Source organism: Amphiprion ocellaris, chromosome 15 (assembly GCF_022539595.1).
Source record: "Amphiprion ocellaris isolate individual 3 ecotype Okinawa chromosome 15, ASM2253959v1, whole genome shotgun sequence".
NCBI classification, from domain to species: domain Eukaryota; kingdom Metazoa; phylum Chordata; class Actinopteri; family Pomacentridae; genus Amphiprion; species Amphiprion ocellaris.
The window spans coordinates 15,822,268-15,840,696 of record NC_072780.1 but is presented as its reverse complement, the minus strand read 5'-3'; the positions used below and the strand labels follow the sequence as shown (position 1 = coordinate 15,840,696).

Genomic DNA, 18,429 nt, shown 5'->3' with positions numbered 1-18,429 from the left:
CTAACCCAGCTGACTTAGGATGAAGGCAGGGGACACCTTGGACAGGTCAGCAGTCCATCGCAGGTCTACACATAGAGACAAACAATCACACTCGCATTCATACCTATGGACAATTTAGAATTATCGACTAACCTCAGCATGCTTTGGGACTGTGGGAGGAAGCCGGAGCACCCAGTGAGAACCCACGTATGTACAGAGAGAACATGCAAGCTCCATGCAGAAAGAGGCCAAGGCCAGGACGCAGGATGGATCTATAATCAATAATCCCAAATAATCAGTGCTCTGTTTTCCTCAGTGCACTATTGTATAGCCTAGATTATGTTTTCAGGAGAGCAGCACCAGGCTCTTCTAAGAAGCTGTGAGGTTCTGGGTTCAAAACCAGCTGGGTTGAGTTTGTATGTTCTCTCTGAGCCTGGTGGGGTTCCTCCTACAGTCCAAAAACATGCATGATAGGTAGGGATGTCCGATACTGGCTATGCCGATATTTTTCAAATCTCTATTTCCGATTCTGATATCAACCTATCAACCGATATCATTATATGTGGGCTATTTCACTAATTTTAGGTAACATCACATATCTCCTGTCATGGAATTAACACATCATGCCTAATTTTATTGTGATGCTCCACACTGGATGTATCCTCAAATGCAACAAGGCTTTCCAAATGTAAACATTGTCTTGTTATGGAAAAAATGCTACATATATATATATTTTAATCATTTGCATGCCAGTAAATGCTGGTGAAATCCAGGCATTATTTTATCTTTTTTCAGGTTTTCATGACAGGCAAAAAAACCGATAACGATATTGACCAATGTCACATTTTTATGCCAATATCGGGCCGATAATATTGATGGACCGATATTATCGGACATCCCTAATGATAGGTTAATTGGTGATTCTAAACTGGCTAAATTGTCGTCGTGTTGGCCCTGTGATGGACTGGTGATGGACTGGTGATGGACTGGTGACCTGTCCAGAGTGTCCCTCACCTCTCAGCCACTGACAGGCGCAGGCCCTCTAGATTATAAAGCAGACAGTGGATGCACTGACCTGTATGGGGCCTTATGTACCCAGTCACAACCTTTATTAATAATAATTAATTACACTTCAAATATATCCAGGTATGATAATGTATAATTTTCAGCTACATAGTGGAATTTTTTTTTCTTTGGCCAGTTGATCAGAATTGTATGTGATCTGAACTGATAACTATATTGCTATATAATTAATCCAAGTCAGTTTGAGTTAAACAACTCCAAATCCTGAGTTCGTCTCAGGGGCATTCCTTCTAAATAATACATGACATCCAAATTTAAGCTGTTAATCAAGGTAACATGTGTTATAAAATATTTAGCCATCTATGAATAAACCTCTTTCAAATAAATTGTTGATTGTGAGGCAGAAATTGTTCATTTTGATGTAGCATATGAGAAACAGAGACGCATCCATGAATAAAATGAACAATAGATATGATATCCTCTTTTATGCACAGTCCTTTGGGTATTTCTTGAGTACAATATGATCCAGAGCTGTCTTCTCCAAACAGCAGATGGCAGCAGAGAGCCTCCATTGAACAAAAGACACTGTGTGTTGTAATTGGTGGCTGGATGTGTTGGAGGCTGTTTAATAATTGGGTTTTGTTGGATCAGCGTGGTGAATGGCAGCGTGTGCAGGAGGTGTTGAAGGATTTATGTAAGGTTACATCAAGTCGCCTGCAGGTTCACTGGGGAATCAGGACTTTTGTGTGATGAGATTTTGTAACGATGCTGTGGCCCTGCCCTATAAGTAACTGATACGTCACACCTTACGCGCTCCTAGCTGCCATTAATGTGTGCGTCTCTCCAGATTTACCACCGTGTGGAGAACAACAGGATCATCTACAACTGCACTGGCGTTCCCCGGGATGCGCACTTCTTTATTTACTTTGGATTGTGGATGAATTTGAGCACTTTTGCATGTACTTTTCCGTACATCTAGCTCATTCATTGACTTTATTAGTTCCTACATTATGCTGGGAATATTTAGACAGCAAACTTTGATATATCTTTAGGCGCACGTCGGGATTCTTGACTTGGGTCCACCTGAGTGCAGCCTCATTTGGAGACAGAGAGGCTGCCTTCGGAGAGGTGGGAGCGCGTCGGCGGGAAGATGGTATCAGCGCGTTTTCTTCAGGTCACCGCAGGTCTGTGAGGTGCTGTCAGGTTGGACCTGCGTGGACTGACCGCAACAACAGCAGCACATGAGAGCTGATTTATCTTGTTTACCTCCTGAACATCAGAGCGCATCCTCCCACCGCCTCAACGATTTATTGTCTGCTGGGTATTTACAGCAGCCTCCTTCTCCCTGGCTGAGCTCTAGTTTGGCCTACATTCCCTCCAAAAGAAAATGAATTTCGATCAGATCCTCTCTGAAATCGGCGGCTATGGCAAATACCAGAAAATTCTGTACATCTGGATTTGTTTACCTCAGATCTTCCTCGCTTTCCACATGATGGTGAGCATCTTCACCGGGGCCACTCCGCCCCATCAGTGCCGGGAGAACTCCAGCTCAGCAGCGGGGAATCAGTCCTTCAGCCCGGCTACACTCACCCTGAACTTCAGCCTCTCCAACTCCTCCTGCTTCTCCTCGGATGTTCAGCTGCACGGCAACCGGACTGAGCGCGTCCCCTGCGGCCACGGATGGGTCTACAGCAAGGAGACTTTTCAGAGCACCACTGTCACAGAGGTACAAAGATAATGTGCAAAAAGAGAGTTGAAAAGCAACTTTAATCTTCAGCAATATGAATTGAAAAAAAACCTGTCAAGTCAGGGAGCAGTTCTTATACTTAACAGGACTAATAAGTTAAAGGATATAAATGCAACACAATATGACAAAGTATTACAGAACAAAGCCATTATAACGTTGAAATTAAACACACGTGCTACAAAATAATGGCAAAAATATCCTATATACAGCAGAAGTGACTACAGCCCTCTGCAATATCACCTGAATGTCAAATGATTCAAAATTCTATCACCTTACTGTACTACTTCTAAGTCGAATAGAACAGTATTCTGATTTTATGTAATAAGATTAAAAACTAACAATTTAAGTGTATTGTATTAAAAACACAGGCCCCATCTAGGAACTCAGTGCAACACAATTCTGTACTCCTATTCGTTTTTGTTTTTATTTCTATGCTTTTATTTCCACTTTTTCCACAAGGCCATAGTTCACATCTTTTTCTTCTTTGGAAACTCCTGGGATATGTTTGGCAGTGGGTTTTACATCATTATCTTGCTGTAATATTCCTCCACTGCCAACTCTCTGAAGACTGGAAATCATCTTGTTGGCAAGCATTATTTTCCATAAGCACATGTACTCATGGTGCCGCCTATAAATGTCATCTCCCCACTATACCTTCTGCATCATGCAGCCCTGCATCATTACACTTACACCTTTGTGCTCCACTGTCAGGACTATGCATTCACTGTAGCAGTCCTGATCAGGTTTGTGGCAAAAATGCTAGACCCCATCTGATCCAAACAAATATATCTTGGTCTCATCTGACCACAGAATGTACTCCCAACGTTTATCAGACTTCTTTAGCAAAGTTTAATCTGGCAGTTTTGTACCACAAAGCAAGCAGGGTTGTTTTTTTTGCTTGGACAGTGTTCACAGAGGGTGACATCATGCAACGTCCTACCGAACTGTCACAGAAACCCCAACTGATTTCTAACCTTTTGTAAGTCTGCAACACATGCCCTTCAGATCTTATCTGTTCAATTAGCGCACTGTCTGTGTGCGTCTCATTCTGTACCTCCTGATTATGCTACAGCTGTGTTTCCACTGATTCTTAGTTGGCCACTGATCAGCCAGCATACATTTACAAAACAGTGATATGTAAATGTGTGACTGCTTATATTCCTATGGCCATATTTCCCATGTGGTGATGCGGACCTGCAGATAGACACAGCTCACATGTCCACAACTATGAAAATTCTGCTGTTCGCAAATTGTTAAATAATCATGTTCAGGCACTTAGCCTAATTGGAAATCACAGGTGTACTCAACCTTGTTTCAGTGATCACAGTTTTTCTATCTTGTGTGTGAGTATTTACAGGTTATATTCACTTAAGTTGCATTGAGTTCCTGCTTTGAGGCCTGTATTTACAGTATAATCTTTCTGAAGAACTGTCCATCCCCAGTAACTCTGTGTTCCGTGCTGTCTGATTGTGGTGTCTGATCTGATCAAACACAGATTAAGGAGTAGTGTTTGCATGTACCATGTAAGAACAATATCTGCGGAAAACACAGTATTATGTCCTTGATAATATACTGTAGAGTTGCATTATCTCCTGTTCCCAAACAAGTTTATAATTAATCATGTTATCATGGACCAATGGCCACACAGGGACCCTGGTGGTTTCCTGGGGTCCCTTTGGTTTTTTTAAACCTTACCCAGTTGTCTGTTTTCTCCAGCTGGTTATCCCACCTTGGTACCAAACACTGCAGTATCAATATCACAAGAAGCAGCATACAAGCACAAATTCTATTAAAAAAATGTGTCACCTTCACAGGCACTTGTCTTCAAATAAGAAATAAATATGTGTGTCATACAGTAAGAGTACAGAAATCTTCTGCTTTTCCCATCCACCAGTGGGATCTGGTGTGTGACAGGGCTGGACTGAACAGTCTTGGATCGTCCATCTACATGTTTGGCCTGTTGGTGGGATCTGTGGTGTTTGGAGCCATGGCTGACAGGTAGGATCTGCAGCTCTCTTTCAGCCTGCAACCCTGAACCAACAATGACTTCATACAGATACAACACACAGCCAGTTCCTCAACATCAAAGTATGGCTGCAGGGGTGGACACAGCTGGAGTGCTTGGCATGTGGTAGCTGTGTGTAAGTAGGGCAGTTGACACAGCACGCCGATTTAGTTCAAGGGCTAAAGATACACACTGTGATTTGTCTGAAACTGTTTCTTAATTGGACCAACCTTTCCCACAGGTGATGTTTATACCTCAGGCAGCATTTGAAAAAGATCTAGGTCATTACAAATTCTGTGCTTCTTTACTGGAGGTGGTGGATGAGACTTGGAGATAGTAGTAAATGTTCATGGGACTCAACAACTCTCCTGTACTTCTGAAATTCCTCAAGGGGCCAACTTCACGTCAGCTCAACAGGAGCTCAGAACGTTTCCCAGTTCTTGTCAGGGATCATTTTTCCACACAAATAACTTATTTTATGTTTGATTTGGTTGAAAAATTGTGTGGAACATTTAGTCCTTGGGCCAGACCAGATATTGGTACCATCTCAGGTGACCAAACCTAAGTGGTACTAAAATGTACATTGGGTTAACAGAAGTACATCAGGATGTGATAGCCTCTCCACACTGGCAGCTTTATCGCTTATTTGTGAAACTGTCACTTTCACCATAACCACTGTATTGCACAATCCATTTAACCCTCTGTGGCCCACAGTTGCAAAATTGTAACATTTTTTTAAGGCTATCCAGCTGTACAGCAGTGTGATACAGCATACTGTCATTTCCAGTTAAACATACAAAATACCTATTTAAATGATGTCAAAACAGCCAAAATGGTGATGAAAAGTTCAAAATTTAACCCAATTATAACAGACTATGACCAGAATTAATCACATGTCAAAAACACTATTGTAAAGACTATTTCCATTACTAAGTTGAATTTTCAAATGCTTTTGCGGTTTTCTTTCTAATTACATTTTTAATCAATTCCGTCCCGTTGCGCTGTGCGGCCACCAATTCTAAATTCAAAGGTAATTTTGTGGTACAAACGGTACAGGGTCATAATGACACAAAAACATAAACTACAGGTAGGAGTCATTTCTTCCATGTACCAGTAGCATAGAAAATGAAGGTCCTTCAAGTTCATTCAAAGTTAATCCTAGAAAAGGAAAGGATATTACCATAGTTAACTGATCTTAATCAATTGAGCTTAATTAACCTTAACTGGAACTGTAAAAGACAACTTACATAACTAGACATCTCAGCAGCTTCTGCAAGGGACCTGAAAACAAACGTACACCTACCAATAACTTTCTATAGGAAAAAACAAGTGAAGGCGAATACATGATTATCAAATAAGCATGAAAAGATGCATTCATTTGGGTCTGATGTTTAATTATTATATTATATGATACGTATATTTCTCACAGTTTTATTTGATTTTTGACTTATATTCAATGTGATCTTTGCATACTGCAAGATTTAACCCTCTGAAACCCAAGCATTGATGACCACACAGAACAGTGGGAAGCAAGTTTAACTGAATTTATTACAGAATAATTTTGCAGTCGCCAGACACTCACTCGCCAGATAGAGGGGGACAGGGTCAGGCTCTGGAGAGTGGCAGCCCATAAAACCACGTCGGCCGGTCGGTGCAGTCCTGGCAGGAGGGAAGGGTCCACGCCCTGACTTCAGCTAGGGCGGCAGGGGTCCAGTTCTTCACAAGGACGACAGGGGAAGGACGCAGGTTGCTCCGGCGACTGTTAGGCTTCACGGGGCTGAGGGTCTCGAACCTTGTCCTGACACTGTGCAGTACAATCCGCCGTCCCCTGCCGTGTGAAGCCAGTCTTTATAGCAGCCGATGGAAATGTACTACAGGTGTGGGGCTCCTGCAGCTGTGACCAATCACCTGATCAGCAGCTGCAACGAGCCCCACAGACCGGCAACACACCGGCAGGGGAACGGCGACCGACAGAGGGGCGGGGCTGAGCCCAGCCTGGGACATCAATAATGTGAAAATATTATCTTATCTTAAAATGAATTTTATTGATATGAAATTGTTGAATATGACATAATAAAATGCAAATTAATTTAACAAGTCAAGACTCCAATTGCAATCCATGCTAGAATGCACTTCCACACAATAAACAATTGGAAGAAAATGATGTTATTACAACTTTCTTTTATTTTTTGGAGCTTGCAAAAGTGGAATTTTATTAAATCAGTCCTCTACAATTAGTTCATATTTACATTTTGGACTTTGCTCGAATATCATAATGATTTCTGGTGTCTGAGGACTCTTTAATTGGTGGATGACATTCTCCTTAGTGTCTCCTTATATGTGAAACTGAAGGCAGCAGTTGTTGTTTTTTTGATCCGTGAAGCACAAATGAACACTTGTTCATGCAGTTGATGTACAGTACTTGTTAATACACAGTTAATCCTATACAACATTAATCGGGTTAGCCTTTAACCTTAACCCCATAACCTATATATATGCAGCATGGACACTGTATATTGCCATAGATGGCACAATTCATGTATTTACTCATGACCCAGTGATGGGGCCGTCTGTGTAAATAAGTAGCGCCCATTAAAGCCCAGTGTTGCATTGTTGCATCATTGAAAGTAATCCCGAAAATTTTTTGAAATCTTTGGCTTCCTTCTTTTGCCAGACTTGTTCTATACTGTGTGGCTCTCTTTGAATTTCTTGATGAGACAACCCTCAGTTTTAACTTGATTGATTACAAGGTGTGAGCATTACATTACATTAAGTTAAAGCACTTGATTGCACAACGGTGGTTTGTGTTTTGGCTCAATAAAAAAAGGTCAGTTCGTAAGGGGGGTAATCATTTTGACCCTGGTAGTTTTTGGTTTTTACTAAATAATCTTGTTTCTGTGTGCAGAGTAAAATACTATAAGCATCCAAAATAAAACTAGGATGTTTGGAAAAGCTGTGTTAAAAATTCCTTGATCTGTTTAACAGCACTTGGGAATTTTTTGAAAAAAAAAAAAACTAAAATTTCATAGGGTGGCTAATAATTTTGTCCTCAAGTGTATTATACTTTTAAAAAAAATAGTTTGAGTTGTCTATCACTAAATATCTGTAAGGATGAAGAAAAAACGCTACAGATTCAATATTTACTGCGAAAATTATTGAATTTGTTCCTAAAGACAGAGCTGGGGGGTCAGTGGAAGACAGCCATGTCGTTTGAACTTGGAATGTGGTATGTTTCACAATATTAATATTTTCCTGCCAAAAATGTAGCAGTTTTTCAGTTCAGAGTGTGGGGTGCTGGGATATGTAGTGTTTGTCTACATTCAGTCAGAAATAGGTACAGCCTTAAAAAAAATGTTGTAATTTTGCAACTGTGGGCCACAGAGGGTTAAATGGATTGTGCAATACAGCAGTTATGGTGAAAGTGACAGTTTCACAAAGAAGTGATAAAGCTGCCAGTGTGGAGAGGCTATCACATCCTGATGTACTTCTGTTAACCCAATGTACATTTTAGTACCACTTAGGTTTGGTCACCCGAGATGGTACCAATATCTGGTCTGGCCCAAGGTTTTGGTTTTTAGCTTCAATAGAATTTAACTTTGAATCTGTTTGTCAAACTTTCACTATTCTATTGTTCTGTCCTGTTTACAGAAAATGTCATTACCATAGCAACTAAATCTTTCTCAGTCTTAAGTTTGTTATAGTATTGTTCTGTGCTGTGAAGTTATTGTACAGATGATGATGTGTAGCATGTGGCGCTTCTTATTTTTTTGTAATGAGGAAAAATCCTATCAAATTCCGTCCTGTCGTGTTGTTTGGACTTTTGGCTCAGACCCCGCACTTTTCATCATGGAACATGTCCATTAAATGAGTGATAACATATATTAAGCTGTGAGTCTACAAGGCCTGTCATATCAAAATGCAAACTCGAGACATAAAGCAAGTTAAAAATGCCAAAAAGAATTGGTCACCTCGAGTGGTACTGATACCTGAAATTTTGGGTCTGGGCCCATGAATTAATTCAAGAAACATGAAGGATAGTTTCTAACTAAGTATTTATTGCTCAGTGTTTTAGAGTAATCAATAAAATCAATATCTCCATCAGGTTTTGCTTTATTGCAACCAAATATTGAATCTGTGTAATATTAATAAAAATGTATTGTATTGACAAGTTAAATGGTCATGCATGAAAAAAATCAACTACCAAAGGTCTTGTTAAATATAGCTTCAGTTCTGTGTGTGTGTGTGTGTGTGTGTGTGTGTGTGTGTGTGTGTGTGTGTGTGTGTGTGTGTGTGTGTGTGTGTAGATAAATATGCTTGCATGTTCCACGTGTCTGGATAAAACATTAGTAGTTTACAATTCCAAACTTTTCTGAACAAATTTCCAACCTCATCAGCATGAGATGAGAAAAGTAGACTAGCCTTCAGAGATCACAGACCTCCACCAGTGCCAATGCCCTACTGATCTGCCCTAATTTTAAAGAAAGTCATTAAGATCCCCATCAAAATTGAATGGGTTCTTCAGAAGTACTTTCTTCTGCTGATGAAACTGCAGTTGTTTGAGAGGACCCTATGTTAAAATAACCAACTATACAGTGAAAATAAACATTTTTACAGCCTGGTACAAAAAACCGTTTTGGTCTTGATAGCTAATTTCCACATTCATGACAGCCATAAATTTGGTAAACTTTCTTGTAACTCATCCGTGTAAGGGCTAAAAATTACACAATTAGAGGTGTGACTGTTTTGAGTGACAGATGACGCTTGTCATAGGACAGTTCACTGCCATGGAGATGTTAACATGACCCACGTCTGCTCTTCACTAGATCCACTTCTTTACTCATTTTTGGATTAGCTGGGAGTTGGGAGAAATTCTTAACTGTCAAGACGGTGACAGCTGAAATTCCCACCCTGGTCTTCAAAACCGGTCTTTGAGAAAACATACATACAGTGTATAGTTCCCTTTGGCTGTGCTCCAACTCTCCACCAAGTTTCATGGGGACTGTGTCAAGCAGTTTTTTCATATTCATGCTGTCAGACAAAACAACTGGCAGCAAAGTTCTGTAGTTTCTAGATTGTTAACACTGTCCTCTTGTGGAGTCTATGGTGGACCCTAGAACAGTGCGGTAAATAGTTTTGAAATTTTGCCCACTGATTGGGAACAGTCAGAGTGATTCACATCTGTGCCTGAAGCACTTTAGCGCCACCAATGAGCTGATATCGGAGGTGTATTTATACATATAACCTTTGAAACATATGGCTGGGTATCAAAAACAAATCACAGTTGGATTCCTTGAATCAAGCTGAGTTCCCTACGATGCAGTGATGGACTTTGAGTGTATACATGTATTATTATTTGAATGTATGCTATATACTTTTTTCATTTATTTTTCATGACTATAACATGATGATATCAGGTTACCATGGCAATTAAGCCCTGTTGAGAAGTTTGATCCTCTCATTGTTTGCAAAATGGATTGCAACATACCACTAAGAAGGTAACGGAGTGGAAAAAGAATTTGTTTCATTGTGGGAATGATCTGATAAGAATGAGGAAAGACAACTGGACCATCATGTATTTCCTTGTACACTGTTCACAGTTTTTTGTTCAGGTCGTACCAGACAGTATGTTTGTTATACAATGTGAGTATGTTCTTAGCTTGGAATGTTATAGGCTATATGTAAACTGACAATGACAATAAAATCATAAAAATAATTACAGTTATTTAATATACAGTCCAAATATCTACAAAGTCGACAAGCTCTGTGAAAGTCAGCTTTTTATGCAGGATCAGATAATGTCTATATGTGATAGGTGTATATTGAGACTACACAAAATCAGAATTGGTTTGCAAAAAGTGAAAACAATTACGATGATGATTTTGAAAAATAAAAGATTCTTTGTTCAGGTAAAAAACAATGAAAACATTCAGCATTTTTTTGTTTAGAATAATCTATATTGCAAATTATCTTTAGGGTTTCTTGAATGTTCCATACAAATTTAAACCTAATTCAGTGAATTGGTGAAGTTTACAATACATTTATAAAAGATGAAATTTAGCCACGAGGCAAGCTTCATGGTGTGAAATTCAAGGATGTCTCAAACATATGTTGGCATGAGTGGTAGTTTTCCACCTTTACATTCTAGCATGCCCACTTCTCAAGCCACAGTGTTTATTTGGGCCTGAAATTATCCACACGATCACTGAGATACAGGTGAGAATAGATGTACATTAAAAATGGCTGAAAAAAACATTAAGGGGTTCAGTGAACATGTATACAGTGCCTATAAAAAAAACATTAACACTCCTTTTTAATTTTCCCTTTTTATTGCTTTCCATTGATTAATCAATGCCTAATTTAATTTGGCTTTTTGAACAAGAATTTACAACAAGAAAAGCACTGGCTACTCAGTCATTATATGATTTCCGACAGATAAGTCCCGATAAGTCTGCAGCGGTTGATTTGTAGTAGGATCGCAATTCATGTGATCGTCAGCAGGCAGCTGACGTAGCATTCGCTTGTTGTCATGGTTACAGTGATACCATTAACTACTCACATCTTAGACTAACGGACCGACAAACGTACGGCAATTGTCACATGACTCTGCCGCATTCCTTGGCGGAGTAATAAAAGACTCTTCTCATGTCACAGTGAAAACAGATTAATGTCAGTCAATCAAAAATGTAAAGTTTACAATCAGTGATTGCAAAAGTTGTCATCCTCTTTAAGATGCTAATCCTAAAGAAAACACAGAAATGATCAGAAAGAGTGACATCAGTGTTCAAACTCGGCAGATCCAAGCATTAAATAGCGAAAGAAGTGGCATATTGGGTGGAAGAAGTAGAAGTAGAGCAGGGACACTTTGCTTCCCTTTTATCTGTATATAACAAAAAAGGAGAGGAAGTATTTGGAAGATTCATGAGCTGATTTAGACTGTGATGGTTTATCTTTGTGGTACAGAGGCTGCTGTATCAGGGTACATTGTCTTTGGTCTGATGGATATCAAAGAGTGAACCAGATATGATCAACTACATACTTTAACTCCACATCAGCCCTGGAATGATGAGTGTGACCCCAGAACACAATGAAGTTATCAGTGTACTGGATCCTTTTCTGAATGCAGGTTCATTAGCTGAGCCATGTTATTCTGCACCTGTTTATCCATCTAATGACTGCTAATCCACATGGACAAGTAGTTCCTGATTGCAATGCTTCCCACAACAAGAAATACCGGTTAAACCATCTCTACCACTTTTTCCTCTTTGTTCCACATTAGACTTTTGTGTCTCCATCTGTATGCTTCATAATACTCTCATGTCCAAGCTTGTCAGTCTTCATTTCCACTTCTATCTCATTGAGTTGCATTAATAATTCACACTTGTTTTCCCGTAGAGAGCAAGCTCATGTCCATCTCTTCTCTCTCTGTGCAAGGTACGGCCGGCGTTTCGTCCTGCTGCTGTCCATCGCTCTCCAGACCGTGTTCGGAGTCGCTGTAGCTTTTGCACCAAACTTCCCAGTCTATGTGATTCTTCGCTTTGTAGTTGGCACCACAATATCTGGAGTCATCATCAATGCTTTTGTGCTTGGTACTAACACACACACACGAACATAAACATGATGAGGCATGATATGAGATCACCGCAGGGGCAAAAGTACAGATATTCACTGTGAGAAAGTCTTAATAGTTAGATAAAGCAATTAGACAAAGAATGTAATTCAAACATGTTGCGGTCGGGTGAATATTACTTCCTTTTAACCCATCAGACTAAACTAAAAATCAGAAGAAATAGTTTGACATTCTGCATAATATATATATATATATATATATATATATATATATATATATATATATATATATATATATATATATATATATATATATATATATATATATATATATATATATATATATATATGAATGCACTTTGCACTGGATAGCAAGGACACACTCAGTGAAAATGAAATATATGTTGGCTTTATGAAAGGACAATATTCATCACATATGGGAACAGATGTTAGTAGCAGGCACAGTTGCACTCATCTCATTTTCACATATTCATTGGACCTGCAAATGCATTATTTTAATGCTGCTTTTGCAAAACCCTTGTCGCTCTTTCCTCAACCTAAAAAGCCCCAGCACCTCAGTTAAACCCAAGACCCATGATTCCTCGATTCCTCTCCTCTCCTCTCCTCTCCTCTCCTCTCCTCTCCTCTCCTCTCCTCTCCTCTCCTCTCCTCTCCTCTCCTCTCCTCTCCTCTCCTCTCCTCTCCTCTCCTCTCCTCTCCTCTCCTCTCCTCTCCTCTCCTCTTTCCTCTCCTCTTTCCTCTCCTCTCCAACAGGTACTGAGTGGACATGCACTAAGAAGCGAATGCTGGCTGGTGTCATCACAGACTTTGCCTTCGGTATTGGTTACATGCTGCTGGCAGGTGTGGCATATCTGATACGAGACTGGAGAAAACTGCAGCTCGCGATATCAGCCCCGGGCTTCCTACTTGTCTTCTATATATGGTGGGAAATTCAACTGACATCTGAACATTAGATCCACTGTGTGTTCATACATGAATGCCCTCTTTGTGACGCTCGTTTCCTCTTCTTGCCTCATCTCTACCACTCACTTGCCTCTGTCCACTCTATCTTTTGCATATATCTTCTTTCGACACCGTTTGCTCTCTCTGCCTCCTATCAGGGTGGTCCCTCACTCTGCCAGATGGTTGCTGACCAAAGACAGGAGAGAAGAAGCCATCGCACTCCTCCGTAAAGCAGCACTTGTTAATGGCCGGGTCTTACCTCCTGCTATTCAGGTGTGCCTCTCTGTATTTTACAGTTATGCTGCATAAGCTGGCAAAATGGAAAGTTATTTTTAAAGGAATAAAGATGGAATTACTCTATATTTTAATTAAAGTCAACATATTTTAATTAAAGTCAACAAATCCATTGAAAATAATGTAGCCAATTGTCAGCCCATCAATCCATTCTTTAGATATATTGCATTATCTTTTGTCCTGAGAGGGTCTTTGGCAGCTGGAGTCGATCCCAGCTGACACTGGGGAAGAAGCGATATAAACACAGGACATGTTCCCAGTCCATCGCAGGGCTAACACACAGAGACCTCTCTTCTTATCTGTCAGTTTGTACATCCTCATTCCTCTCCTCACATCTTCCTCCCTTCTACCAGAGATGCAAGCGGAGGAGGCAAGAAAGCAACCGCCATTTACCAAAATGAGACATCCTTGCTTTGGAGCTAAATATGACATGTAGCACAGCTGCATCATCTGTCTATTGTTCTGTTACACCCTGCTGGTGTATTTTCAGATCTCTGTCAGATGAGCAGAACACTGTTCATGACAACTTACAGTATACAGTATCTAATAATTCAATTTACGATGTGGAATAATGTGACCAGACTGTATGGATGTCATACATTCATGCGTGCTGTGAAATGTTAAAAAAGCGTGACTATAAAAGAGTACCATGAAAATGATGATTATACGCTCATTTTTCAGTCCTGTTCTTGCCATAGTTTGTACATTTTATCTCTGTGTTATGCCTCTTTTATACATTAAATGTGCCAAAAAGAGGATTCACCTGTGCTCATCCCTCCTCCAACAAGCTTCCTCTCTCCTCAAGATGCATTTTAGGAAATGAGACATCTTTGGAGATGATGTGCCAAGATTTATTTCAGGCCCCAGGCAGGAGGATGGAAGAGGTGAGGAGGCTCAAAAGGGAGAAATGAGATGAGCTACAGACAACAAGGGGAACTCAGTTACCAGCCAAACTACTATTCATATCTTTGGAAAGTGGGAAAAGGCCGGAGAAGAACATATGCTGACCAGCTGGTTCAAACCCAGAACCTTCCTGCTGTGAAGTAACAGTTCTAACCTCTGCAGCATCATGTCGTCCATCACCAAGAACATTTTAGTCTATCTCTCACTTTCCAGCTAAGCCTCTGTGTCTGTGATACTCAGCTTCATGGCCGTTTTCATACTGAAGATAGAGAAGGTAGCTGAGAAAATCCATCCATCCATCATCTATACACAGCTTAATCCTTATTATGGTCTCGTGGGGGTGGAGTCTATCCCAGCTGACTTAGGGTGAAGGCAGGGGGAATCCTGGACAGGTCACCAGTCTGTCACATGGATACATATACAGACAAACAATCACACTCACATTCACACCTACGGACAATTTAGAATTACCAATTAACCTGAGCATGTTTTTGGACTGACTAACTAGACCTCAAACAGGAGTCACAAGTGTGTTTATTTGGGATGATTTTCTTGCCAGTTAATATGCACTGATATTTGTAGCAGGATGGTGAACAATATTAAGGACAAACAGTAACCAAGTTTTATAATAAAGGAACTATGTGGCTCATTTTTTTTGGAAGCTGCTTTAGAACGACAATGATGATCTATGGAAAAGATAGTCTTTGACAATACACCAAATATGTAATCAGCTCATTCTTTGTGTTGATCTTTAATGAGATCTGCTTACAGTTTGAAAGATATGAACTGCCATGAGCCTTACACTAATGTCTCTGATTTACTTGTGTATCCATATTTGCATCAGATTGAGAAGTGTGAGATTTTTATTGGAGGGAAGCAAAATCACTCAGTGGTGGATCTTGTACGGACGCCTCAAATGAGAAAGAGATCGTTTATCTTGTTCTACATCTGGTGAGTCATCTTTGTCATGTTGACATTTGAGACCGGTCAAATTCTCTACCCGTTTTACTGGAACCTTTCTCCCTTCTGTTTGCAATCCCAGGTTTGTGAATGTCCTGGTGTATTATGGCTTCGCACTGGGTGTGTCCAGGTTGGGGACGAACCTCTACCTGACTCAGTTTGTGTTCGGTTTGGTTGAGATCCCGGCTCGTTCTCTGGTCCTCGTCTTCCTTCCCTGGAGCCGCCGATTCTCCCAGAGTGGCTTCTTAACTGTTGGAGGGATCGGCTGTCTACTCATGCTCGCTGTCCCTGCAGGTACAACGATCACTGCGTATTTATTCTGAGAGAAATGTCAACTCACACATCAGCTTTTCATCTTCAAAGAGCTGACACTCCCATGTATTGTCTCACTTGGATAATTTACCTCCTTCTGTCTGTAGATCATCCCAATGTCCTGACAGGTCTTGCCATGGTGGGGAAGTTTGGTATATCGGCTTCCTTTGCTGTCATTTATGTATACACTGCTGAGATATTCCCCACTGTGCTCAGGTATGATTTGTGAGTTTTTTTTATTATTTCTTTTTTTTTTTTCAAATACACATTTCTGCAACTTTGTTTCCCCGGTGTACCGACAGGCAAACAGGAATCGGTGCGTCCAGCATGTTTGCAAGGATGGGCGGTATGTTAGCACCCATTGCCAACATGCTGTTCAACCATTACCCTGCTGCACCCCTCGTCATCTTCGGCACTTGCTCACTTATAGGCGCCCTCTTGGCCCTGGCGCTGCCCGAAACTGCCAACATCCCTCTTCCTGACACAGTGGAGGATATAGAGAAGTGGGACATCAGGTACTAAGATATGGTCTCTGTCGTTAGCAGGAAGTAACTTTAATTTTCAAATGTTCATCAGACTGTAAAGTACAATTTAAGGTTAATGAAACTGTGTTTTCCTCATCAGAGAGAGCAGTAGTGTTTGCCTTTAAAAAAAATACAAAAATGTAATGCTCTTTGTTTAGTCATCTATTTATACAGTGTTAAAATAGCTGTCTACTTGGTGTTTTGTTTCCAGCAGGTCACCTCCAGTCAAGGACAACCCTGACATGCATGAAGATGTTAACCAGCTAGCAAGCAGCACAGAGAAGCAGGAGCTACAGCATCCAGCTAGTCAGACCTAACAGTGTGTTAAAGGTTGCACTTGTTCCACTATTCAAATATTATACTGCCGCAACTCTGATACTCAATACACTATTTACCATAACATCTTCTATGCAATCATATGTCAGGATCTGGTTATAAACTCTATGCAAAAAAGCCAAGCATGATCTTCCCCGAGACGTTTACGCAGTTGTTTCAATTTTGAGAAGTGGTTTGATATATTTTATATATGTGGGGACGTTAAGTAGTTCCCATTAGGGCTTTGCAGACACACAGATTGTATATTTGTATACACCATTGGCTACAACATTAAAATCATCTGTTTAATGTAGAATATGTCCACCTTTTGCCGCCAAAAACAGCTGTGACCCAATGAGGAATGGGCTGAGACCCTAGAAGGTGTCCTGAGGTATCAGACACTATGTCAGCAGCAGATCTATTAAGTGCTGGATGTTACAATGTAAGGTTGCCATGATCTGACTTGTTTGTCCAGCACATCCCACAGATGCTAGATTGGAATTAAGATTTGAGGAATTTGGAGGCCAAGTCAAAACCTTGAACTCGTTGTTTCATCAGACCATTCCTGAACAGTGTGTCGCAGGGAGTATTATCCTGCATAGAGAGCATCTCCATCAGGGAATACTGTTGTCATGAAGAGGTGTACATAGTCTGCAACAGCTTTTATGTAGGGGGCAAAGAAATATCCACAATGCAGGACCAAAGTTTTCCCAGCAGATCATTGCCTAGATCATCACACTGTCTCTGCCAATGCACCTTCTTTCAATATCTTCCATATCTAGAACACACATCCAGCCATCCATAGGCTTTCAGCAGAGGATAGGGGTCAACATGGGCACTCCAACAGATTTGTGGTTACACTGCCCCATATAATGCATGCTGCAATGCATCTTTCTATCATAGCAGCATAAATGTTTTCAGCAATTTGTGCTATAGCAGGTCTTCTGTGGGATCAGACAACATGAGCCAGCCTTTGCTCCCCCCGTACATCTATGAACCTTGGGGGCCCATGAGACAGAAAATGTTGGGAGGAGGGAGGAGGAGCAATATGCAGTAAATACATTCCATGGGTTGGAATTGAACCATGGTAACCCATTCAACCAGGTGAGCACAAAGAAGGTACAAATTAGAAGGTACTAAATCACTGCATACCAGGAACACCCCACAAGACCTGCTGTTCGATGCTGTTATCTACCTATCATAATTTACCTCTTGTGCAAGTCACTTGAATCCTCACGCTGCCTGCTTTTCAACTTCAAGAACTGACTCTTCACCTGCTACCTAGTATATCCCAGTCCTTGACATATGCCACTGCGACAAGACAGCCCAAGTTAATTGTCATTGGTTTTAATGTTTTGGCTGGATGGTGTATATTTATATATCTTGGGTCCAAACTGTCTTAATCTGTACTGATTTTAAGAATAAAGTTGGACAAAAAGCTGAACAGATTGCCACTGTCTCTGTAATGCAGCACTCACAGTCCTGTTGAGCAGCTATTTTTGGGGATGTTTCAGGACTTAAAGATTTATTACATTTTGTGCATTTCATAAAAACTTGTGAAATATTTTTGTATGAAAGTGTCTGAACTGTCTCTGGGATATGTTTGTCGTATCTTAATGCTGAATTGCAAACCGATGCCTCATCTTTTATTGTATGATCTCAAGCCAAGAAACTATTCAAGTGAGATTGCATGTACTAGCTAACTTTGTTATGCCTAATGTAGCCTTTTGTTCGTTTGGTTAGTTTAGTTTTGGATGGAAAATCTGGGATGTGACTGTGATCAGCATGTAAAGAGAAACTTGATTTCAGCCATTTTTAGGGGTTTATTCTTCTTTTGT

At 40.4% G+C, this 18,429-nt stretch overlaps 1 protein-coding gene across 4 annotated transcripts; it reads left to right on the top strand.

Moving 5' to 3' along the window:
* Positions 1–1,633: 1,633 nt before the first annotated feature.
* On the top strand, positions 1,634–18,035 carry si:dkey-166k12.1 (solute carrier family 22 member 13). 4 transcript variants are annotated; one of them, XM_055018031.1, is made up of 11 exons: positions 1,634–2,728; positions 4,644–4,747; positions 12,186–12,340; positions 13,095–13,263; positions 13,442–13,556; positions 15,325–15,431; positions 15,523–15,734; positions 15,860–15,968; positions 16,055–16,098; positions 16,183–16,267; positions 16,491–18,035. In XM_055018031.1, exons 1-11 carry the CDS (start codon positions 2,390–2,392, stop codon positions 16,591–16,593), a joined length of 1,542 nt encoding a protein of 513 aa, XP_054874006.1. In that variant the 5' UTR covers positions 1,634–2,389; the 3' UTR covers positions 16,594–18,035. The 4 variants fall into 4 exon arrangements, with proteins under 4 accessions (XP_054874006.1, XP_054874005.1, XP_035806630.1 ...); XM_055018030.1 differs by having other exon boundaries at positions 1,635–2,728; positions 16,488–18,035; XM_035950737.2 differs by having other exon boundaries at positions 1,637–2,728; positions 16,055–16,267.
* Positions 18,036–18,429: the final 394 nt, after the last annotated feature.

Excerpts from the sequence above, each read along its gene's own strand:
- si:dkey-166k12.1 (XM_023275779.3), top strand. The coding sequence starts at position 2,390 with ATGAATTTCGATCAGATCCTCTCTGAAATCGGCGGCTATGGCAAATAC. Across the intron at positions 2,729-4,643 it reads AGAGCACCACTGTCACAGAG|TGGGATCTGGTGTGTGACAG; the intron begins GTACAAAGATAA and ends CCCATCCACCAG. Across the intron at positions 15,432-15,522 it reads TTTATCTTGTTCTACATCTG|GTTTGTGAATGTCCTGGTGT; the intron begins GTGAGTCATCTT and ends TTGCAATCCCAG.